At 36.1% G+C, this 21,881-nt stretch overlaps 1 protein-coding gene across 1 annotated transcript; it reads right to left on the reverse strand.

The window, feature by feature from the left end:
* Positions 1-7,649: 7,649 nt before the first annotated feature.
* LOC122027737 (pre-mRNA cleavage factor Im 25 kDa subunit 2-like) lies at positions 7,650-13,874 on the reverse strand. Its single transcript, XM_042586746.1, has 7 exons — positions 13,587-13,874; positions 12,102-12,147; positions 11,843-11,936; positions 11,647-11,720; positions 8,714-8,800; positions 8,525-8,635; positions 7,650-8,237 (listed from the first exon to the last, which is right to left on the reverse strand). Exons 1-7 carry the CDS (start codon positions 13,703-13,705, stop codon positions 8,166-8,168), a joined length of 603 nt encoding a protein of 200 aa, XP_042442680.1. The 5' UTR covers positions 13,706-13,874; the 3' UTR covers positions 7,650-8,165.
* Between the last annotated feature and the right edge of the window lie 8,007 nt (positions 13,875-21,881).

Here is a 21,881-nt window from a genome sequence, read left to right on the forward strand (position 1 = left end):
TCTGCCTAAAATAAATTGAATGGTACAAATGATTATTTAAGTTTGGTATTTTTTTTTACGAACTTGAATTGAGTTGAGTGGAGTTTGATTTAAATTTTAGTAGTCCATTAGATATTATTAATTCTAAATTTAAGATATTATTTAAAAATTTTAATTGATTATTGAATTTAATAATACAAATTTATTGATTTATTTTGAAAATTTTATATATTTTACATATTCATGAGAGTTTGGATTCCATCCCGAAGTTGAGTAGATTGGTGACCGGTAAGGTGACAGAAATATTGATGGAGAAAAGACTTTCGAGTTGGGAGTTGTAGACTTACACACACTATAGATAGGCTAATGGGAATGTTAGATCGAGAATCAGGAAAGGAGTCTCTGGTGTAGGTACTCTGACACTTAAACTAAAACGGTAGTCGAGTGAAAATGAAGAAGAGAATAAATAGTAGAATAGTTATGTGGATGAGTGTGCGTGTACTTAACTAACGGAGAGGATTCACTTTTATACTACTTCGCATAACTTCTGTAATAATGAGACATCTGAGAATATTAGATGTCAGAATATGTCATGTAGTGAATGATGTACGACCACCTTCTCCTAGGCAGAAGAAGGTTCCGTTGTATGTATATCTCAATAGGGGAATTTTTCCTGGTGAGTAGCTGTTATTCTTTAACAAGCGATTACGATTTTCTAACAAGGCTATCTCTTAGATAGAGTCAGATCGACTATAGGGCCAGTTGGATTTATGTTGGGAGTCATACTATACTCATGAGGAGTGGGGAATTGAGCCCCGGAGTCGACTGGATATAGGGATGGTCGGGTTTATGTTGGGAGTCATGCCCATGAAAAATGGGGAACTAAGCCCCGGAGATCTGATTGCCTATAGGATCGGCTGAGTTTATGTTGAGAGCTATGTCCATGAGGAGTGGGGAGCTGAGCCCCAGAAATCCAACCGGCTCTAGGGTCATCCGAATTTATGTGGGGAGTCATGCCCATGAGGAGTGGGGAGCTAAATCTCAGAGATCCGGCCGACTTTAGCACCGGTTGGATTTATGTTGAAAGTCATGCCCATGAGAAGTGAGGAGTTGAGCCCCGGAAATCTAACCGGCTCTAGTGTTGGCCGGGTTTATGTTGAGAGTCATGTCCATGAGTAGTGAGAAGTTGAACTCCGGAGATCTGACCGGGTCTAGGGCAGGTCGAGTTTATATTGGGAGTCATGCCCATGAGGAGTGGGGAGCTGAGTTCCGTAGGTTCAACCGGTTCTAGAGTCGGTCGAGCTAATATTGGGAGTCATGTCAATGAAAAATGGGGAAGTAAGTTTTGTAGGTTCGACTAGCACTAGAGCCGATCAGATTTATGTTGGGAGTCTTGTCCATAAGAGGTAGAGAGCTAAGCTATGTTAAAAATGGTCCGTTCGAATACATACATCTTGACTTTAACTACCACTGCACATTATTCTGACTATCGATCCCATGTTACCTTTAGGGTCATTCACATAACATTATATCACCATTTAAAAATTTTGTTCAAATAAATAAATAAATAAATAAATATTACTATTTTATTAAAAATCTCCCCCCTTTACTAACTAACTTTGGTGAAGCCTAAAATGAATTTACGTTAATATCCTTTTTTCTATTCACACTAAAAATAATTCCAAGGTTTTTTAGTAATTCCACTAGCGAAATAATCAGTGATCTAGAGTTCGAGACTCAGCTACGGCATATTATTATGAAATTTTCTCATCATTAATTTTCTCTGGTTGTTTTATATAAAAAAAATATAGTTCTCTTTAGTCTCACATCTTAGAATTGACAACACTATGATCAAAGAAGCTTCTATAAATATTTTAGGCCAACGATATTAAAAAAAATATATTTTTCTTAGTTTTTTTACTAAGATATAAGTATAATATTAAATTAAATTAATTTATTGCATAGGGAAGCCCGTTACAGTAGTTTGTTGCTGGGATTCTCTAGCGTCAGCCTTGCACTATTGCATGAGTCTGACGAATCTTACCCAAATAATTAATTCTTGGTTCTGAACATAAGGGTGATACTCGAAAATCCAAACAATCCGGATTTTCAAAGACCCAAATAATTTAGATTTTCAAAAGGCAGGTACTTTACCCTAATGACTCTACTTTAGTATTTTAATTTTAAAATGCGTTAATTAATATAACTTCATTATAAAGGTGGTTTCAATGTATTTTGGTTCTTCACGCCCTCCAACACGTCTGACTCAATCTAATGACGAAAGACGTCGTCAGCTACGCACATCACGTCAAAGAGAAAGAAGAGAGACAATGACACAAGAACAACGACAAGCATATCTTTCCCAGCGTCGAGCAAATTATCGTGGGCAAAGACGTGACGTTGCCCATCAGACATTTGCAAATTTGAATTTGCCTATAAATACACCTGGTAAGATATGTGCTAATATTAATCACATAACCTATACTTGATTACAAAACATACTACGGTACCTGATGAAGATGGTAAGTTCTTCTTTCATTGTTTTATGTTAGGGATTATAATTTTAGATCAAATATACATTGGTTTTTTATGATTACATATATATATATATATATATATATATAGATATATATATATACTCCCTGATTCCTTTGCTATTGAAATATAATTATTTTATTTTAACTTTTGTTGTAATGCTAGGCACCTATCCAGTTGATTTAGAACCAATACCTAATGTCAATTCATTTTCAAACCTTCAACATGGTAGTCCAAGAACAAATCAACAACTGATGAATGGTTGCGTCATACATGACTTGCAAAATATATGTTCCTTACATCCACGGCGATACCACAACTTGGCTAGGAGTTTTAATATAAACCATCTTTATGCACGATGGCAATTGCCACATCCGACGATTTGCCCACACTGTCAAGCTCTATTGTTCAGTGGTGAAACATCACAATTGTGCTGTAGACATGGACGCATACAATTGGAACCAATACCTGCCCCAGTTGAGCTTCAGTCATTGTTCGCTATGGAAAATGAAGAAGGGAGACACTTTAGACAATATGTAAGGGCATATAATCATGTGTTTGCTTTCACATCTATGGGTGTTCATATAGATGAAACTTTGGCATCCAGTGCAAATGGAATTTACACATTTCGCACTCAAGGCAATATATATCATTCTATTGGGAGTCTACTACCATCAGATAATAATAGGCCGAGATACATGCAAATGTGGATTGTAGGTACAGATAATGAAGTAAACAACAGACTTCTTGAAAATCAAGGACTACGACGAGAATTGCTTATAAAGATACAACATATTCTTGACCAGTACAATCCATTTGTTCACATATTTAGACAAATTGGACGACGCAAAGATATACCTAATTGCAAACTTATAATTAAGCAACAACCATCTAACCAACGTCAATATAGCCTTCCAACAGCATCTCAAGTTGCAGCTGTTATTGTCGACAACGAAGGTATGGATAATTTGAGTGGTAGGGATATTATTGTTGAAAGTGTCGCTGGAAGTCTTATTAATATTCAAGATGTTGCCGGCTATTATGATCCATTACAATATCATCTTCTTTTAGCATATGGTACATATGGATGGGATATAAACACTCGAAATATTGATGGAACACGGTTGACATGCTTGCACTACTATGCCCACATGTTACAGGTAAATTTATGTTTTAATAATAACTAATACATAGTAGAATTCTAATCTCTTACTGATAGCAGTATATTCTAAATGAACTTTATATTAGATACGGATAAATTCTGCGTCAATATTGCTCCGAGGAGGCCGCTTACTACAACAATACGTGGTTGACAATTATGTAAAGATTGAAAGCCAAAGACTCAGATGGATACGTACAAATCAAAATAATATTCGATCCGAACTATATCAAGGACTACAAGATTGCTTACATGGCGGACAGAATAATGCAGGTTTATTTGTTTGACTGTGACACACTTTTCCACATTATACTTCCTTTTATTTATTTCATGCAACTAATTGAGCTACCAACCAAATAATTCAGGAAATGTTGGTCGTAGAATAGTACTTCCCTCAACCTTCATCGGAAGCCCACGTGATATGTATCAGAGATATCAAGATGCCATGACTTTGGTCCAGACATATGGAAAACTAGATTTAATGCTTACGATGACATGTAATCCAAATTGGATTGAGATAAAAGAACAACTATTATCTGGCCAATCACCTCAAGACCGTCCGGATTTGATAACGAGGGTATTTAAAGCAAAATTTGAGGAATTTAAAAAAGATATTCTGGATAGAGGGGTACTAGGAAAGGTTATTTCATACTCATATGTGATCGAGTACCAAAAGAGGGGATTACCTCATGTTCATATGTTGATCATATTCGCAACCTCTGACAAGTTACATACTCCAGATGACTTTGATTCAGTCGTTCGTGCTGAAATACCATCACCAAGAGATGAAGTGCAACTTTACGAAGCAATTATTCATCACATGATACATGGACCATGTGGATCACTTAATACTAAAAGTCCATGTATGCGAGATGGTATTTGCAAAAAGAAATTCCCAAAACCCTTTCAACCATACACAACTCAGGGAAATGACTCATATCCATTATATCGAAGACCTGAAGGAGCACCCATATCAATTAACCACGACAGCCAAATCATGGTTGACAATGGTTGGGTTGTTCCATATAATCCGTGGCTTCTAATCAAATACGATTGCCATATAAATGTTGAAGTGTGTGGAGGAATAAATTGTGTCAAATATATATACAAATATATTCATAAAGGACCAGATAGAGTGACATTAGAATTACGAAACGGACAGGGATGTGATGAAATACAACAATATGTGGATGGGAGGTGGATTTGTCCTCCAGAGGCATTATGGCGAATATTTGCGTTTGAATTTAGCCGGATGTATCCTTCTGTAATTAGATTACAATTACATTTTCCAAATCAACAAACAATTACTTTTACCTCAAGTCGACAGATAAGTGATGTACTTCAAGATGATGATATATCAAAAACTATGCTTATAGAATTTTTCAAGGTAAATAATGGCTCTACCTTGATTGGAAAATATTTATTTCAGGAATTTCCACAATATTACAGATGGATACAAAGTCAAAAGATATGGGTTCCACGGGTTGGCCAAAATAAAGTCGTTGGGAGGATATATGTTGTTTCACCATATGAAGGTGAAAGATTCTATCTACGTATCCTTCTGAATCATGTAAGAGGACCTAAGTCTTTTGAAGATCTAATGAGGGTGAATGAGGTCCTATATACAACATTTAAAGAAGCAGCTGAAAATCGAGGCCTCCTTCAACATGACAATTATATTCATCATTATCTACAAGAAGCATGCTCTATGAAAATGTCATTTGCATTAAGACGGTTATTTGTATCAATATTGATTTTTTGTCAACCTACAAGAGTTCGACAACTTTGGGATAAATTTCACCCCCAAATGTCAGATGATTTTGGTAGATCGGCTTCATCGAATAATGTTTTCATCATAAATAGATTATTGCTTGAGCAACGGAGATTATTACATCAATATAAAAAAAAGCTCGATGATTTTGATTTGCCATCAATAAGTATTGAGTTTATGGATGATACACCACTTCCTAGGATAATTGAAGATGAGCTTTCCATTCAAATTTTAGATGAAGATTTGAGATCCATTCAATTATTGAATCCTCAACAGAAGATGACATTTGACATTATCACTCAAAGTGTGGTGCACAATGAATCAAAACTTTTTTTCATTGATGGTCCAGGAGGAACTGGGAAAACCTTTTTATATCGTTCAATTTTAGCTCATTTAAGAAAGCAAGGTAAAATTGTAATTGCGGTAGCAACGTCAGGGATAGCTGCAACACTATTACCTAATGGACGGACAACACATTCACGACTTAAAATACCACTTATGCCAACAGCAGGTACTCTTTGCAAAATTGAAAAACAAAGTGACCTTGTAGAGTTGATTAGACGTGCCTCGGCTATAGCTATAGTATGGGATGAGGCTCCAATGGCAAATAGTTATTCGTTTGAATCTGTTAACAAAACATTTCAAGATATTATGGGAAATGTCTTGGCATTTGGCGGGAAGACTATGGTTTTTGGTGGAGATTTTCGTCAAGTACTACCAGTTGTAAAAAGGGGATCTGTAAGAGAACAAATCGCTGCAAGTATTTCGAGGTCGACATTTTGGAATCGTGTAAATATAATACATCTTCAGCAAAATATGAGATCTATATGAGACATTGTATGATGGAAAATGTCAATGATGCAAACTATATGGTTGGAAGAGCAATTATCACACCAAAAAATGTTGATGTTGACATAATTAATGACATTCTTATTTCAAATTTTCCAGGGGAAGAGAAGGAATATATATCTTGGGATAGCGTTGAAGATGACAACAATAACTTTTTCCAAGAGGAATTTTTAAATTTTCTTACTCCAAGCGGTTTGCCACCACATATAATTACTCTAAAAGTAGGTTGTCCTATTATGCTATTGAGAAATGTTGCACCTGAACTTGAATTGTGTAATGGCACAAGGTTGATATGTCGTAGTCTTGGTAGAAACTTCATAAATGCAGAGATCATTACAGGTCCTCACAAGGATACTAGGTATTTTCTTCATCGAATGCCTTTGAAAAGTGAAGAAAATTCAGGACTACCATTTGAATTGACACGTAAACAATTCCCCATAAGACTGAGTTTCGCTTTAACAATAAATAAATCACACGGTCAAACAATACCAAATGTTGGTATTTTTCTTCGCAATCATGTGTTTAGCCATGGACAGTTGTATGTTGCACTTTCGAGAGGAGTTTCTGAACAAACTACGAAAATTTTGGTAACAGATGGAAAGATAGAGCGTCGATTGGGTGTGTATACCGGAAATGTCGTTTACAAAGATGTACTATTACCAGATGATGGAAGATAGATAGGTTAATATTATGTTTTCCTTCCGTACATTAGATATAGAATGAACATTGGATTTTTTTTAATCGTTAGAGATGTTTACACGCAACGCGTGTGCACAATCACTAGTATATATATATATATATATATATATTATTTTGCTCATTTAATTTAATAAGTTATTTAAATTTATTCATTTAATTAATTTTATATTTATTAAATGAATATAAATAAAATTTTATCAAATTAAACATTAAATTTATTCACGAACATTTATCAATTTTCTTTTCCCAATTAGTCCACGTGTGTAGCTTGATTTTATTTATTTTTAACATGTGTTTAAAATTCTTTTAAGTTTTTATTTATTTTTAGCAGGTGCTTTAGATTTTTGAAAGATAACTTAATCTATTAAATACAGGAATAGTAATTTGTTTCATGAATTTTTAAATTTAGGTACAAATGACTTAAAATGGTATGGAGTCTATGGACAAGCACCATTCTTCTTTGTTATTATTTTATTGCTAGAGGAGGATAGATTTGTTAAACATATTTTATTTTATAATAAATATATCTTTTCCCCTGTTTTAATGATATAAATATACCTACTAAAGCAATTAGATTAATATTAAGTTACTTGCAGCCTTGTCACAATCTTTTCCCATTCTCTATATGCACTTCCTAACTAAAATTTATCCTATAAATAAATCAAAAGAAAAGACTGTCTATTTATTATTAAAATTAAATATATAATTGTCCAATCATTGTGGCACAGAGGCCATATCAACATCTCTCTGAAAATTATTTTGCACCGACTTACACAAAAGCACTGCAATATTACTACTGTCCTGAGTCCTCTGGACAAAACACCCTCATAATTTATCCCCTTCGAGGACCATCTTGAAGGGACTGTTAAGTGATTTTTCACCTTATGCTGCAATTGCTACTCATCATCAGCGTTCTCCCCATTCCTATCCTTCCAACGTGCCAAAAAGCAAAGGAAATGGTCGAGATAAAAGTAAATGGTTTCCAGCATCAAATTGAAGTGATCTCGGATACTTCCAACAGGACCTACTAGGAAAATTTTGACTGAGAAATGAAGAATAGGTAAAAAAAAACATTCCTTCAAGCATACGATTAAAATCTCAAAGTATTATCCATCACAAACGATCAAATTAAATCGCCGTAGGTGATTTCCTGCTTGGCTTAATCCGCCAGTTTCATGATGTGACCATGTTGAACTGGAACCTTGACAACTGTTGAGGAATTGTAGAAATGACAGGTCCGTATCTCTGCATCAAAATAATGATTATTGTTTCAGATATGTATCTCATAGTTTTCCCGTTGGAAAACACGACTAAAATATAGAAAATTTGTTATGGCTAATAGAATAGGTTCTAAATTGGTAAACTTATCAAAAGTTGTGCAAAGAGATTAGGATGAGCTTCAAAAAGGTTATTATCGATAAGTGGTGTTTCTAATAAACATGTCAGACATCTACTGTTATTGTACTCGAGCTAATCTTCATAGAACGGTGAGAAAAAACTATACTTATATCGAGATATGAAGATGATATTACCTGAACATTGTCATATAGTTCAAATAATGGAACGGCAAGCAATTTCAAGTTCTTAGGAACAGCAAAATACTCTCTTTCTGAGAGGTGGACAATGAAAAGCTTCTTGCATTCCTGGAAATAGAAGTTGTTTGGTTTAGTATGATATGACAATCGACAGATTTGGCCCCTGATGTGATGAATGCAACTTACCTTTGGCTTTGTAATGTGAGGAGGGCAGTATGGATACATTACTGTCTCAAAGTTTGGCCTCCACCAAGTAGCAACACACTCCCCGATCTGTAAGTTGGTAAACAGATAAGTAACATAAAAAAAGTAACGCATGATAAAGCTTATTGATTAAATTGACCCCTGCATAAAAATGAGTTCGCAACAACTTTTGACAGAAATCTTGAGTATGGTTCTTTAAACATTATGTGCGTATATAAATTCTATCAAAATATTAGAGTAAAGAAGGCTAATGGAGGGAAAAATAATGAAAGCTCAGCTTTGAATATGGAACCACATCAGTTGATCATCAATAGAGAAGGGGATTGACTCACTTCTAGTCTTCAAATTCCTCATTTGGAATGGGCAAAGCAAAGCAAAGCAGTCATCGGATCAAGCAAGTCAATCAGACCAAGACATCTGCATCTCCTTACTTCAGAGAAAAAATAGCGTCTCCGCCTTTAATGAATAGAAGACTTACTATGTGATGTCCTCTTTTATGAAACATGATTCATAGTTTCATGCTCCTTAACAACTTAAATGCCCCAACCCCATCCTTAGACTCTTAATTGAACACTAATTATTTTAAGTGACAATTTTTTTTATCATCCCAAAATAACTTCCAATTTTTGCAGGGATTCCCAGGCCATCATCCTACAGGAAACGTTCAGTACTTACCTGAAGGTTTTCCCTTGAACACGAAGTTCTTTACCTTCTAAGAGAATCCATATTATGAATATCATAAATAAGAATCAGATAAGAATGTTCATTTTTAGGAGGATACTAATGCAGCCACCTGTTTTGAGGATCTAGTTGGAAAATCACCTGGGACATTTGTAATTGTCTGCCTTTTCATAGAAGCGAAAGCAAGTTGAGTTGAACCAAGCTGAGCTTGAGTGTGTTCAACCTTGTTCAACTTTTTTATTGAGCTTGTTTAAGCTTGTCTATTAAAATTTTTATCGAGCTTAGCTGCCAATGTTATCCTTATAATTTAGGTAAAATCTAAAAAATAAAACTTATAGCATGTACTTATTTTTAACATATTGTCAAAATTTTGTAACTGTAAAAATCTATATTACTTTATTTTTTATGTTTTTAATAAAGAAATAACAATATATTACGTGACTGGAATGATGTATTTCAATTAAAGTCCTTTTTGCCAACGAAAAGTAACAAAATGGAGACAATTACTCTTGCTACCTCTAATAGTATGGATGCTAGATTTGAAGAGCTATTTGCTCATCTAGAAGTGAGCATTTGGTATGTGGTGTGTTAGAACATTCCCAGGAACGTTGTAGTAATATATCGTTGTTGTGTTTGGTTCATAGTTGTCAAAAGGCACAAAGCGCAAAAAAGCGCTCAAGAGTCTTGGAGCTTAAAGCGCAATGTGAAGCGCACACTTTACAAATTATGAATTAATAATATTTATTAGATTTTTTAATTTTAAACATTAAATTATGAGAAAACAGAATATAAAGAATTAATAATATTTATTAAAAATAATTTTATATATATATATTTTTTATATATTTTATTGGGTTATTTAATTAAGATTTATAAAAGTCATTATCCCTATTTAAGTGAGGAATTGTTTGAATTAATTAATTAATTAATTATAAATCCAAAAAAAACAAAGCCACGGGCTGTAGTCATCACGACGCATCAAGATGCCCACGACAGTCGGCAATACCGAGGGCATCACGACGCATCCAGTGCTACTGGACAAGTCCCGTGACGCATCCAACGACGCATCTGACACGTCAAGATGCCCGTGGCAGTTAGCGATGCCGAGGGCATCACGACGCATCGGACAGGTCCTGCGACGCATTCGGCGTTGCCGATGCCAAAGAAGCTAGAAAATGCAAAAAAAAAAAAAAACAGAAAGAAAATGTGAAAATATAATCTTACCCATCGAGACGCATCGAGACTCAAAGGCAGACGATTCGAGAGGCACGAGGGGCAAACGATCAGGCGGTGAACACGAATCGCAGTATTGTTTAGGGGCATTAAAGAAAAAAAAAATAAAAAAGATAACTTAGTTGCACCTCACGCAAAAGCGCACGCTTGTGCTTTTGCACAACGAATGCTTCCGAGACCTTGTGTGCTTTCGAGGTCTCGGAAGCGCAAGGCTAACGCCTTGTTGCGCTTTGCGCTTAAGCGCGTGCTTCATGCGCTTTTAACAACTATGGTTTGGTTTGACCATTTATTTAGATTGCCTAGCATCTCACATGGCAATGTGAAAAAGGGAGTTCGGTGCACAAAGCTCCCATCAATGCAAGTCTCGAGGAAGTGTCTATTGTACGCAGTCTTATCTTGGAATGTTTCCGAGGCTCAAACTCGTGACCTCTAGGTCACATGGCAACAATTTTACCATTGTGCAAAGCTCCCCTTCACATGACAATGTGAAATATGTAGCCATAAATTATCAAAATGTGATTCCCACAAAACTATATGATAATCTTACCCTCCACCACTAGGGATTTTGAATTATATTTTGAAATACAATTTATCAATTATATTATATATTTTAGAAAGTTATATTAATTTATTATAATATACTGATAACAATATTTATAGACCATATACTAGTATTAACTATGTTATATTTGGCAAATTTAAAAACTAATGAAATTATGTTAGTTAAGTTAATATCCCTAAAGAGCAAATATTGCAAAGCTAAAAACTGTTTGACATCATATTCATATTAATGCATTCATTAAACCTATGTTAATCTACTTTCTCTTTCAACAAATTCCCAAAAATGTAATTCCTCGTGACAATAATTTAGGAAATCATAATGAGAGCAAGTGTACATTATTTTCTCTTGGAATGAGATTCATTCCGGCAATAAAATAAGCTTATGCAAAGCAAAAAAAGGAAATCAAACGAATGCAAATCAAATAAATTAAGTCAAACACCTGCCAATTTGGCTGAAAGGAAGCTGAACTTGGCGCAAGTTTGCTGAACAGTTTTCGTTTCAAGCCTTCAATTTCTGAGAACAGACACAAGAACTTTGAATCACGTATGAAGAGACTTTGGACGTGCAATCAATAACATATAGCTCAGGGATAATAGGACATTAAGCATGACTACATCTAAAATGGCATGGCCTACCATTTTCTCCAGGTTTCAAACGTCCACCAGGGAGTTTACAGAAAGTATTTCCTATTTGCAGTAGCAGTATATGTGGGTGGTTGTGCTCCTGAACCTAAAAGAATAAGAAAAAAAAACAATTTAATGAATGTGCAGAGAAATATACTATAACGAACAAAGGTTGATCAAGTGATGGACTATCATTATGATCAAATGAAAGGGTAAAAACAAGGGGAAATGAAAAGCCAATAAAATAATGGTACTATGTCTAGTTATCTACCAACAAAATCCCTTCAACACTTGTCCTCATGCCTTCTTTCATATAACTGAAACAAACAAAAAGAAGCAATCAAAAATTGTAAATTATAAATATCCAAATCAATAATAAAGCTACAAAAAAAATAAGAAAAGAAGATGCACAGACTTTTCCAATATAATCAACAATCATATTAAAAAATTCACCAACGTTGTCAAGCTATGTTTATCCTATATGAATATTATTCCTTCATCAAACCAGATGCACAATGATAAAAAAAAGGACAGCCCGGTGCACGAAGCTCTCACTATGCGGGGTCCCAGGGAAGGATCCATTCTACGTAGTCTTATCCTACTTTTTACAAGAGGTTGTTTTCAGGATTCGAACCCGTAATCTTTTGGTCACACAACAACAACTTTACCAGATGCACAATGATATTAGTATAAATATTCAACTTATCTAAATTATTTTTAATATATTAACCAAAATTTCTTTGCCTCCCTCAACCCCTTTATACACCAATCCATCTAATAGATTCAACTTTTATAACTATAGAATCCATTATTCGTATTGGAACATATCAATACCATCATAGACTATTTTCGTTTATTTTATCATCTACTCAAACTATACCTACATGCTCTTAGAGTGTTATATCTACCTAACTTATACTCCTTTTTACGGAAATTCAAATTCCTTCTCTAGCACAATTTAGCCACAAACACACCCCTTGCAAAACCATAGTAACTCTATCCCTTATTGTGACAGCATCTGCCTCCACTATCGCTACCCAGCCTACCTATGAACCTGATCTCTCCTACAGCATCCATAAGATCCGACCTCCAATCATCTCTTCTATGCAGTAAAATATCACCAATGAAGAAACAATTTATCATTAAAAGAAATGCAAGGTCTTTCCCACAAAGAGACAATTGTCTTACATAAGAGGACGGAGATCAAGAACATAATTGCTTTTGGATTCTGTAAATTCCCACAAAGATGAATTAGAAGGGCAGAAGGTGACCACTTTCCTTTAATAACCTACCGTAGCATAACTAGTGGACAGTCAAATCATGCCTAAGATCACATTAAATTTGGTGAAATTAAGCAACAAAAGATCCGCAGGAATAACCCAACATCGAGCTCTGACCAAAAGTCCTTTAACTCAGCCTAAGTGCATCGCACGATCTGATGATCTAATCACAACTAGTTGCTTTTCTCATGCCATAGTTTCTCTTCCCATTTTGTTCAATAAGCCAGATAGAGACAAGTATATATGCTACCAATATCTATCAAAGAATTGCAAGATATGAAAAAGAAATAAATAAATAGAAATAAAAACATATATAAGCACATGAATAATTACCAATTTCGCATCTCGAAACCAGACTGAAGTAGAAAGATAAGACTTTTAACATATCAAATTAGGGTTTAAGTGACGGGGAGAGGGAAGAAAGCGAATCAGAATCCCCGTAGCGATCGCGGAAACGGAGAAAGAAACGGACGTACTTGAGCTTCATGCGTGCGAGACGATCAGCGACGGACGTGTCCTTCTCCATCTTGGGCTCCTTCGCCCCGAAGGTGTAGTTGGTAAGAGGGTAAGTGTTTACCACCGGCGACGATACCATCTCTCTCGTCCTCACCTCTGACTCCTCCTCGACTTTGCTGCTCTCCACCACACCGCTCCTTTCCGCCGGAGACCACGGCGAGAAAGTGACTCGTCGCCGTTAATGGGTAGAATAGGACGCTTCGCTGCAGCTGGTTTAGGTCGGACTCGGGTGCGTATACGGCGGGTAATTGAAGAAGATATAATAAAAGAGAGAAAGTGTAAAAAAATAAAAAATCTTAATTTATTTAAGATTATACTATTTATAGACATATCGAATTATAATTTTTTAAATTTGTTTCTCAAATTTTTAAACAATAAAATCGAATAAACTGTCAAAATAAAATTTAAGAGTTAAGTTTAAAATTTACCGATTGAGTAATAAGCATAGTTATTAAAGTTATGCTTGTTCAAATGAGGATTAATTTGGAGTTGAATTTTTAAATAAGATAAATCGATTTAGTCGTTTTATAACTTAAAAATTTAGCAACACCAATTTGGCCATAAGTCAAACACCTGAATTATTAAAACAAAAAAAACTTAGCAACACCATATTTAATCTTTCAAATTGTAATTTTTATTTAATATTAATCATTAAGTTCATAGCAAATTGTACATGCATATTCATTATACAAAGCATTAGGCAAGGAAGTGATAGATCCGATTACGATTCGAAATCGACGGTTCAATGATTGAAATTATCAATTCGATGATTCTTAGTAAGTCGATCCTTAACATTAACCGTACAAGAAGATTGCAATTCACGATTTGAAATTATCAATTCATGATTCGTCATAGCTCAAGATCAAAATTATTTAAAATAAAAATAAAAATTCTTCTCCTCCCCTCAACGATCAAAATCAACCGTCTAATTATCCAAATTGCTTTTACTCTTTTCTCTATATTTTCAATCACACTAATATAAATAAACTATTAAAGATTATTTTTTTTTACTCTCTTCCTTTTTTTTCTTTCAACTATTAAGGATAATGATATAGTAAATAAATTTCATTAGTTTTTAAATAATTAACTAATAGATAAAAATATCAATCTATTAAAACCTAGTTGATTAGGTTATTAAATAATTAGCTTATAACCTAGTTGGTTAGTGATCATGTCTGAAATCGAGGAAAACGGACAACCGACTAGGTGGCGTTGAGGTTTACTGTAAGAAAACTTCGAGCAGAAGGAACTTGGTTCCACTCTCGATCTTGCATGTCAAAGAGAAAAACTAGAAGAGGAAAGCATTAGTAACCAGATTAGGGAGGGGTTCCTGGTGCAGACACTCTGACATTCAAGCCAGACAGAAAGCTAAAGAAAAGGATGAAGAATAGTGGTGACGAATTGTGAACTCTGATAGCGAAGTGTACCTATTCTTGTGGGTGGAGACCTCAATGCATTTCTAAAATAGGACTATTCTGACATTCTGATAACTTTCCCTAAAATAGGTCCACTATTTTTGTGCTTTGCAGGATAGAAGCTTCTGTCATAAGAATTACACAGGAAATATTCCCTTAATTCTCTGATAATAGTTATACAAAACGTCAAAAAAAGAATATTAGGTTGTTGCGCTGATAGACCATTAATACGCTCTGAGAGTAAGACGATTGAGTCCCCTTTAACGTCCAATCAGACATCACTCTTGAACAGGGTTGGGTTGGCTAAGGAATGCTAACTATCTAGAGGACTCAGCCTCTATGAGGACTTTACTTTCTTGAGGACTTGACCTCTTTGAGGACTCAGTATCCACTCAGACAAGGAGTATGGCCAAGCCGAGAGGACTCGGCTCGAGATTCTATTGACCTAGGAGGACTCGGGATCCGAGTGGACAAAAGGTCTGCTTGGCTTGACTATTCGGTCGAGGTGTACCCCGAGTGTTGACCCCTCCTGGACTTTGACCATCACATCAACTAGCTTTCTTGACTTTGACCGATCTTGGGTGCCCTACTTTATTCGTCGTATCACAAGCCTCTCTTTCAAGTCTAGTCGAAGGAGACTGCAAGCTGACTAACTAAACACTTGGGTCTCTTTGTGTTTCTCATTTCTCAGTCGGACGCTCAGTCTATGACAGTCATTCGGCTAAAGCTGACGTCATTCTGTTATAATAGCCGCCCTGCAAAATCAACTGTTGGCTAGGGCTTTATTGACTCTTGTAAATAAAAAACCATTATTTTAATATAATTCAATTCAGTTTGGCATTACTTTATCTTTATACCCATGCTATATACATAGATAAAATCCTTGAATATACTATAGTGAAATGTGGTGGTACATATGATGATCATCATGAAATACATCAATATTCACTGTATATTCTAAATTTATTTCTAGTCAATTGGGTCGCCTAATAAACAAGGATAAAAGGCTGCTTGAGCTAGAGACTAGCATCTGTGATGTATTGTACCATGTTTCATTGGTAAGAACATTGAGATGTTCAAACATACAGATGGGTGATCATATGATGAGTTCATCGAACATCCCTCACAAAGACTTTCCAAGTGGTTATCATTTATCGACTGGATAAGTCTTTGGTTGTGGTTGTACACTAGTAGTCTTTATGACCCGGGACAACACTGAGACTCTATATGCTGGCGCTGCACTTTGACTCATTTACCTACTCTATTAGGGTCATCAGGTGGTGAGATTGGGTGTAGTAACGAAACATATAGGAGTCAGTGTATTATAGTCGGGGATTCACAGCACACCTACAGGTGTGGATATCCTATGTAATATATTGTTTTATAGTGAATGAAGTCTCTAATCAGAGCTGTAAGATGTACTTTAGGAAATGAATTTCCTAATTATACATGCGATATCACTATAAGATATATCACATGGTTGTCGAATCAATATACAATCCTCGATGTACCAATGATTGTAGATTCGACCGGGATATATGAGATGAAGGGACTGGACTGTACGTTAATCATAATCGACTGGTTCTTGCAAGCACTATTCAGTGATACCTAGGGAATCATGGGGCGGCGTTGCTAGATGCTCTTACCATGATTCGTTGGGTGTTAATCAGAACTCGTCCTATAATTAAGGAGTTAATCATAAGATGAGCTATTAAGGGTATGCTCGAATAAAGGACAAGTATAGTCCTGAATGACAAAGAGTTGTGAACTCACAACTAGCTGTATCCCTGAACCATTGAGGGTCACACAAGTATTGATTTCTCTATTTCCTGTTGAGAAAGTCAAATCAAGTAGTTGAATTTGGCAAATAAAATTTGATGTGATCAAACAGTGTGTTGGCAAATAAAGTTTGATATGATCAAATGTTATAGTGATTTCTAATTAATGGAAACGAGGAGAGTGGAAGAGTTCTACACAAAGTATATATATTTGATTTATATTATTGTAATAGTGAGCAAATGTATTTTCTATGTCAATGATATTGGATAATTGATATGATTACAATGACTCACATTATTGGGTTTTAGAGAAGTTCTAAAATCCAATAGACTATGATGAAAGAGATGTTGGGCTTTGAAAAGTTTAAACCCAAGAAAAAATACAATTATAATTAAATTGCATTATAAAAAGAAAAAAAGGAGATTTTATTTTCAACGTGATGAGACCAAGGAAGAAAGAAAAGAAAAGAATAATAATTAACTTTTCTTTCCCCTTTTACTCCACTTTCCCACCTCGCCACGTTCACCACTTTCTCCACTCCTCCACATTTTCCATTTTCTCCTCTCCCTCCACGTTTTTTTCCCCTTCTCTTGTTGACATTTTCACTTGAGAGTTTAGTGGCGAGTCTCTAATGACTACGGATTCAATTTTGAAGTTGTTCGGCAGCAAAAACTTTTGATCTCCTTTGGAGAGTTGAGCAGCCTTCATCTCTAAAGCTATTGAAGAAAAGATTCGGCAGCCACATTTTTCTTGAGTTTTATTGAATTCGGACAGCAGATGTTTCTATCCTTTATTTGGAGAAATTTTGGCAGCCACCTTTCAAAGGAAGAAGATAGAGATCTTCTTTCCTCTCTTCCATCGAAAAGTTTCATCTCCTTGTTGTTACTTCTCCTCTTCAAGAAGTATTATTGCCGCTCACCTTCTTGTAGAATTTTGTAAGGTGTAGTCCCTTATTGAGGACTATTAGACAACCCCTTGTGAAGGGTAATTGGGAAATCCCTTTCTCATCTTTGAGGAAGTCGTTTTGATCGTCTCGAAAAAAAATGACACTTGATCTCTAGTGCGATTAAGTGTTGGAAAGGGGACTTCGATTGTGTACCAAATTAGACGAAGGAAGTACGAGCTCGTGACAACAACGAGGAGTTCTTTCGCTACAACCATAATAGTTAGAGTCATCCTCAAACACAGGTTGTTTGAAAGGTACGTTTATGCTTGCATTATGATTCATATGTATGTTAATACATGTGTTAATAGTTTTATTTAGATTATGCCTAAATGATCTAATATGTTTATTTTAGATAATTTAGCATGTCTAAATAAAATGATTAAATGAATATTATATGAATCAATCACATGATAGTTTATCTTTGTTATGCTTTTAGGATCTTACATATACGGTTAGAATGCATGCTTAGATAAAGATCATGCTTATGTTTGTTTTAGAAACCATACGAATACTTCTTTGATTTAATTGTTAAATCACAAATAAAATTTTAAATTTCCGCTGTGCATAGGAGTGTAGAAACACAATCACCGAATTTCGAATTCGGTTCCAACACATTCTACCACCGCTATAGTTGTAACTTGAAAACAAGGTATGCCACTCATAATTAATGTTTAGTGCGATAAGAATGCCTTTGGACCATAAAAAGATTACCGTTTTTCATCCTTAATAAATACGGGTTGTATCTCTCTACCACATGGTGGGCACCTGTGACCAGAATGTTTGAAGTGGCAGGTGGCTATTAGGGTTTGATATGGCAGGTGGCCATTCGAATTCAATGGCCTTGATCCTTCCTCTGTCTCCTGCTCCCTATGATCGGATGGCTCAAGTGGCACATTACTAGGATTTTTAAGGTTTCAAATATTCCCTTCTAATCTATTTTTCATCCTCTTTCACGACTTCTTCTTCAACCCTTCTCACTATCCCCAGGGATTGCTTAGGGCTTCCTCTCTTTATAGTAAGTTTGTTTTTCACACCCCCTCAGTTTCCTTCATCCTCTTTTAATTGTTGGGTTCATCGGGCCGCGAAAACCACTTTTTCGCGTCGCGGAAACCCCGAGTCACCCAAAGCCATGGATCTCGTGCAAAGATTCGTAAACAAAACTTTTCGAAAAACCTTTTTCTTGTACGAGTTTGTAAAAACTTTAGATCTACACTAAAGTTAAGATCATTACCCTTGTAGCGAAGCCCTTCGCGTTCCCGCTCGTCCAAGGTGCCGGATCTCTAGACCGTCAAGTGTACGGTCCTCTAGAAGTATCCACACGAACAATCCTTGATGGAGAAGACCAAACAAAGGTGTGCTAGCACCTTGTCTTGTTCGGCCAAGAGAGGAGGAGAGGGAGAAGAGAGAGCTCTAGAGGAAGAAGATGACTTAATCACACTTGAATGAAAAATGAATCTTTTCATTCCCCACTAGAGTGGCCGGCCACATCTTGGAGGTGTAACTCTCCACATTAATTCCAATTAATGTGGAGACCATTAAGAGTTGTAACCCCCATGAGGTGGTACTCTAGGATGATGTGGATCAACACTATTGGTCCACATCTTGCCACCTCACTAAATGACATGACAACAAGTGTAACCTCCTCATTTAATGTGGGCCGGCCACATTAAATGCTATGGAGGCTTGTAACCTCCATGAGGTGGCACACATTGATGATGTGGAGCAATCCTATTGGTCCACATCTTGCCAACTCACTAGTGATGTGGCAAAAAGTCAAGTCAAACATGACCTTTTCTCTTCCTCTCAAATCAAGTCAAACTTGATCAAATCTCTCTCATGGTTGATCTAATCCAACCATATGATTCAAGCCAACTTAATATAATGAATCTAATTTATTAAATTAAGTTGATTTAATGAGTCATAATCTAAATTAGACTCATTAAATACATGAATCAACTTGAATCCAACTCAATTAGCCCAATTTGGATTACTCTTAATCCAATATGATTCATCAAATGAATCTAATCCTCTTGGTTCATCATATGAACCAAATCTCCATCTAATTATCCTTAGTGTGTGACCCTATAGGTTCTTGTAACGTTGACAATGCCCTAAACCCATTTAGGAGCATAAGTAATGAGCAGTATCTAGCAACACATCATTACTACCCAAGTTACAAGAATGTCGAGATCCGACATCACCTTGTGACTACCAATTGTGACTCCTCACAAAATATATGACATTGTCCTTCTATCCTAGACATCTAGATTGATCAATGTGAGGCATAGACCGTGTCATCCTCTAATCAATCTAAATCTTGAACTCCAAGTAGACTCACTCGATCAAATGAGCTCAACATCTAATGTTGACTCATTTGGGCATGGTCATGCACTTAGTGGTCTCACTCTATCAAGAATAGCGATGTCGCTCCCGTCATATGGGAGGGATAGATCCCATCTACATCACTCACATCCCTCTGCATAATTCGTTACATACCCAGTAATCGCCTTTATAGTCCACCCAGTTACGGGTGACGTTTGACGAAACCAAAGTACATAACTCCTTATGTAGGGATCCATGGTGACTTCAGGTCCAAGGACTAATAGTCATACTAATAGCCACATGAGAAAGTATATGACACTCATATAACGATCCATGATACTTTCTCATGGCGGGTCATTCAGTATACATTCTCCAATGTATACCCATGTGTCAGCTTGATATCTCTATATCCATGACTTGTGAGATCAAGTCATCGAACTGACCTACATGCTAGTCTTATTGCATTAACATTGTCCCTGAATGTTAATACTCGACTAGGAATGATTTAGAGTAGTGTTCCCTATATCATCTCACTATCGATTCAACTAATCGATTGATATAGGTATGAACCTTCTACTCAAGGACGCTATTATACTTAGTCTATTTGGCACTAATACAAATAAGTATAATAACCAAACAAATGCCTTTATTAATATACAAGAATATGATATACATGAGTCCATACAATCATCAAAAATGATTGGCTCTAGGGCTCTAACTAACATTAATGGCTGTCATTCCCCCTTCTATCATCCATGGCCTTTGGTATACCTCGACAACCTCAGACTTTAACAACGGGGAGGTGGACCATATTCGCCTCACCTATCACCTTCTTGCTGACCACGATATCATTATACCTTTTGGTTATGATCGTACCAACCTTCCTCCAACCGGCTAAATTTTCCTTTATAAAGATCAGTTTTTGGCCGGTCTCCGTTTTTCGTTGCACCCATTTTTTCCCCAAAATTTCTTGCTACTTTCACATTTCCCTCCAATAGTTAGCCCCCAACTCCATTAGGTTGTTATGTGGTCGTGATTCTCTTCTAACTGTACCGTATCCCTCTGATCCCCCATATCTATCACTGCTTTTATTATCCCAAAAAAATCTGAGCCTAGCATCTTTATTTTCCAATTTTGATCAGACTCCATGCATCTATTTTGATAAAATGTCTTCTTTCAACAAAGGTTAGAAATCTCATTATTTTTTTATCTTTGGCTCGTCCCTCCTGTATCCTTTTCGATCGGCTAGCAGATAGAATTGTCTCCTGCGCTAGAAATGGATGAATTTCAAGTGGAGTCGGCATATACCATTGCCTCAAGGACTCTATCTGGCCTAAAATTCAACACCCACCAATTGCTCCTAGAAGGTGTCTTATACATTTTTGGGCTTAATCTCATTCGAGTCCGACTACCCAACAGCTTCGGTAAGAAATTCAGCCTCCTTCTAATGTTATATCTAACTAATTTCTTTTTCTTATTTGCAACCGAAACCATGTGGAAGGCGTGCGCAGCAAAGTCACTAAATTGGATAATGAAGAAATGAACCAGCGCGTGGAAACCAAGTTGACTTGTTGCAACGCCTTACCGGTCCGCTCGACCAAGGAGTCGACCGATGGGGAGGGTGCTAGCAGGGCTGCGGGTAGTGATGCGGCGACCAATACTGAAGAATTTCCACCCCACCATCCTTGGTTCCTGAACAAATTCCTTTTGAGTCTGCAATATCTAACATGCCTCTGTGCATTCACCGCAAGGGAAGTTGATCGGTTGCGCCTATGCCTCCAACTTCAACCATG

The sequence above is a fragment of the Zingiber officinale genome, chromosome 10A (assembly GCF_018446385.1).
Source record: "Zingiber officinale cultivar Zhangliang chromosome 10A, Zo_v1.1, whole genome shotgun sequence".
Lineage (NCBI taxonomy): Eukaryota > Viridiplantae > Streptophyta > Magnoliopsida > Zingiberales > Zingiberaceae > Zingiber > Zingiber officinale.

What these genes read in the sequence shown, in the direction of transcription:
- LOC122027737 (XM_042586746.1), bottom strand. Translation starts at nt 13,705, where the DNA reads ATGGTATCGTCGCCGGTGGTAAACACTTACCCTCTTACCAACTACACC. An exon ending in CTCGCACGCATGAAGCTCAA is followed by an intron (nt 12,148 to 13,586) that starts GTACGTCCGTTT and finishes TGTTTGTTTCAG; the next exon opens with TTATATGAAAGAAGGCATGA. An exon ending in CCTTTCAGCCAAATTGGCAG is followed by an intron (nt 8,801 to 11,646) that starts GTGTTTGACTTA and finishes ACCAACTTACAG; the next exon opens with ATCGGGGAGTGTGTTGCTAC.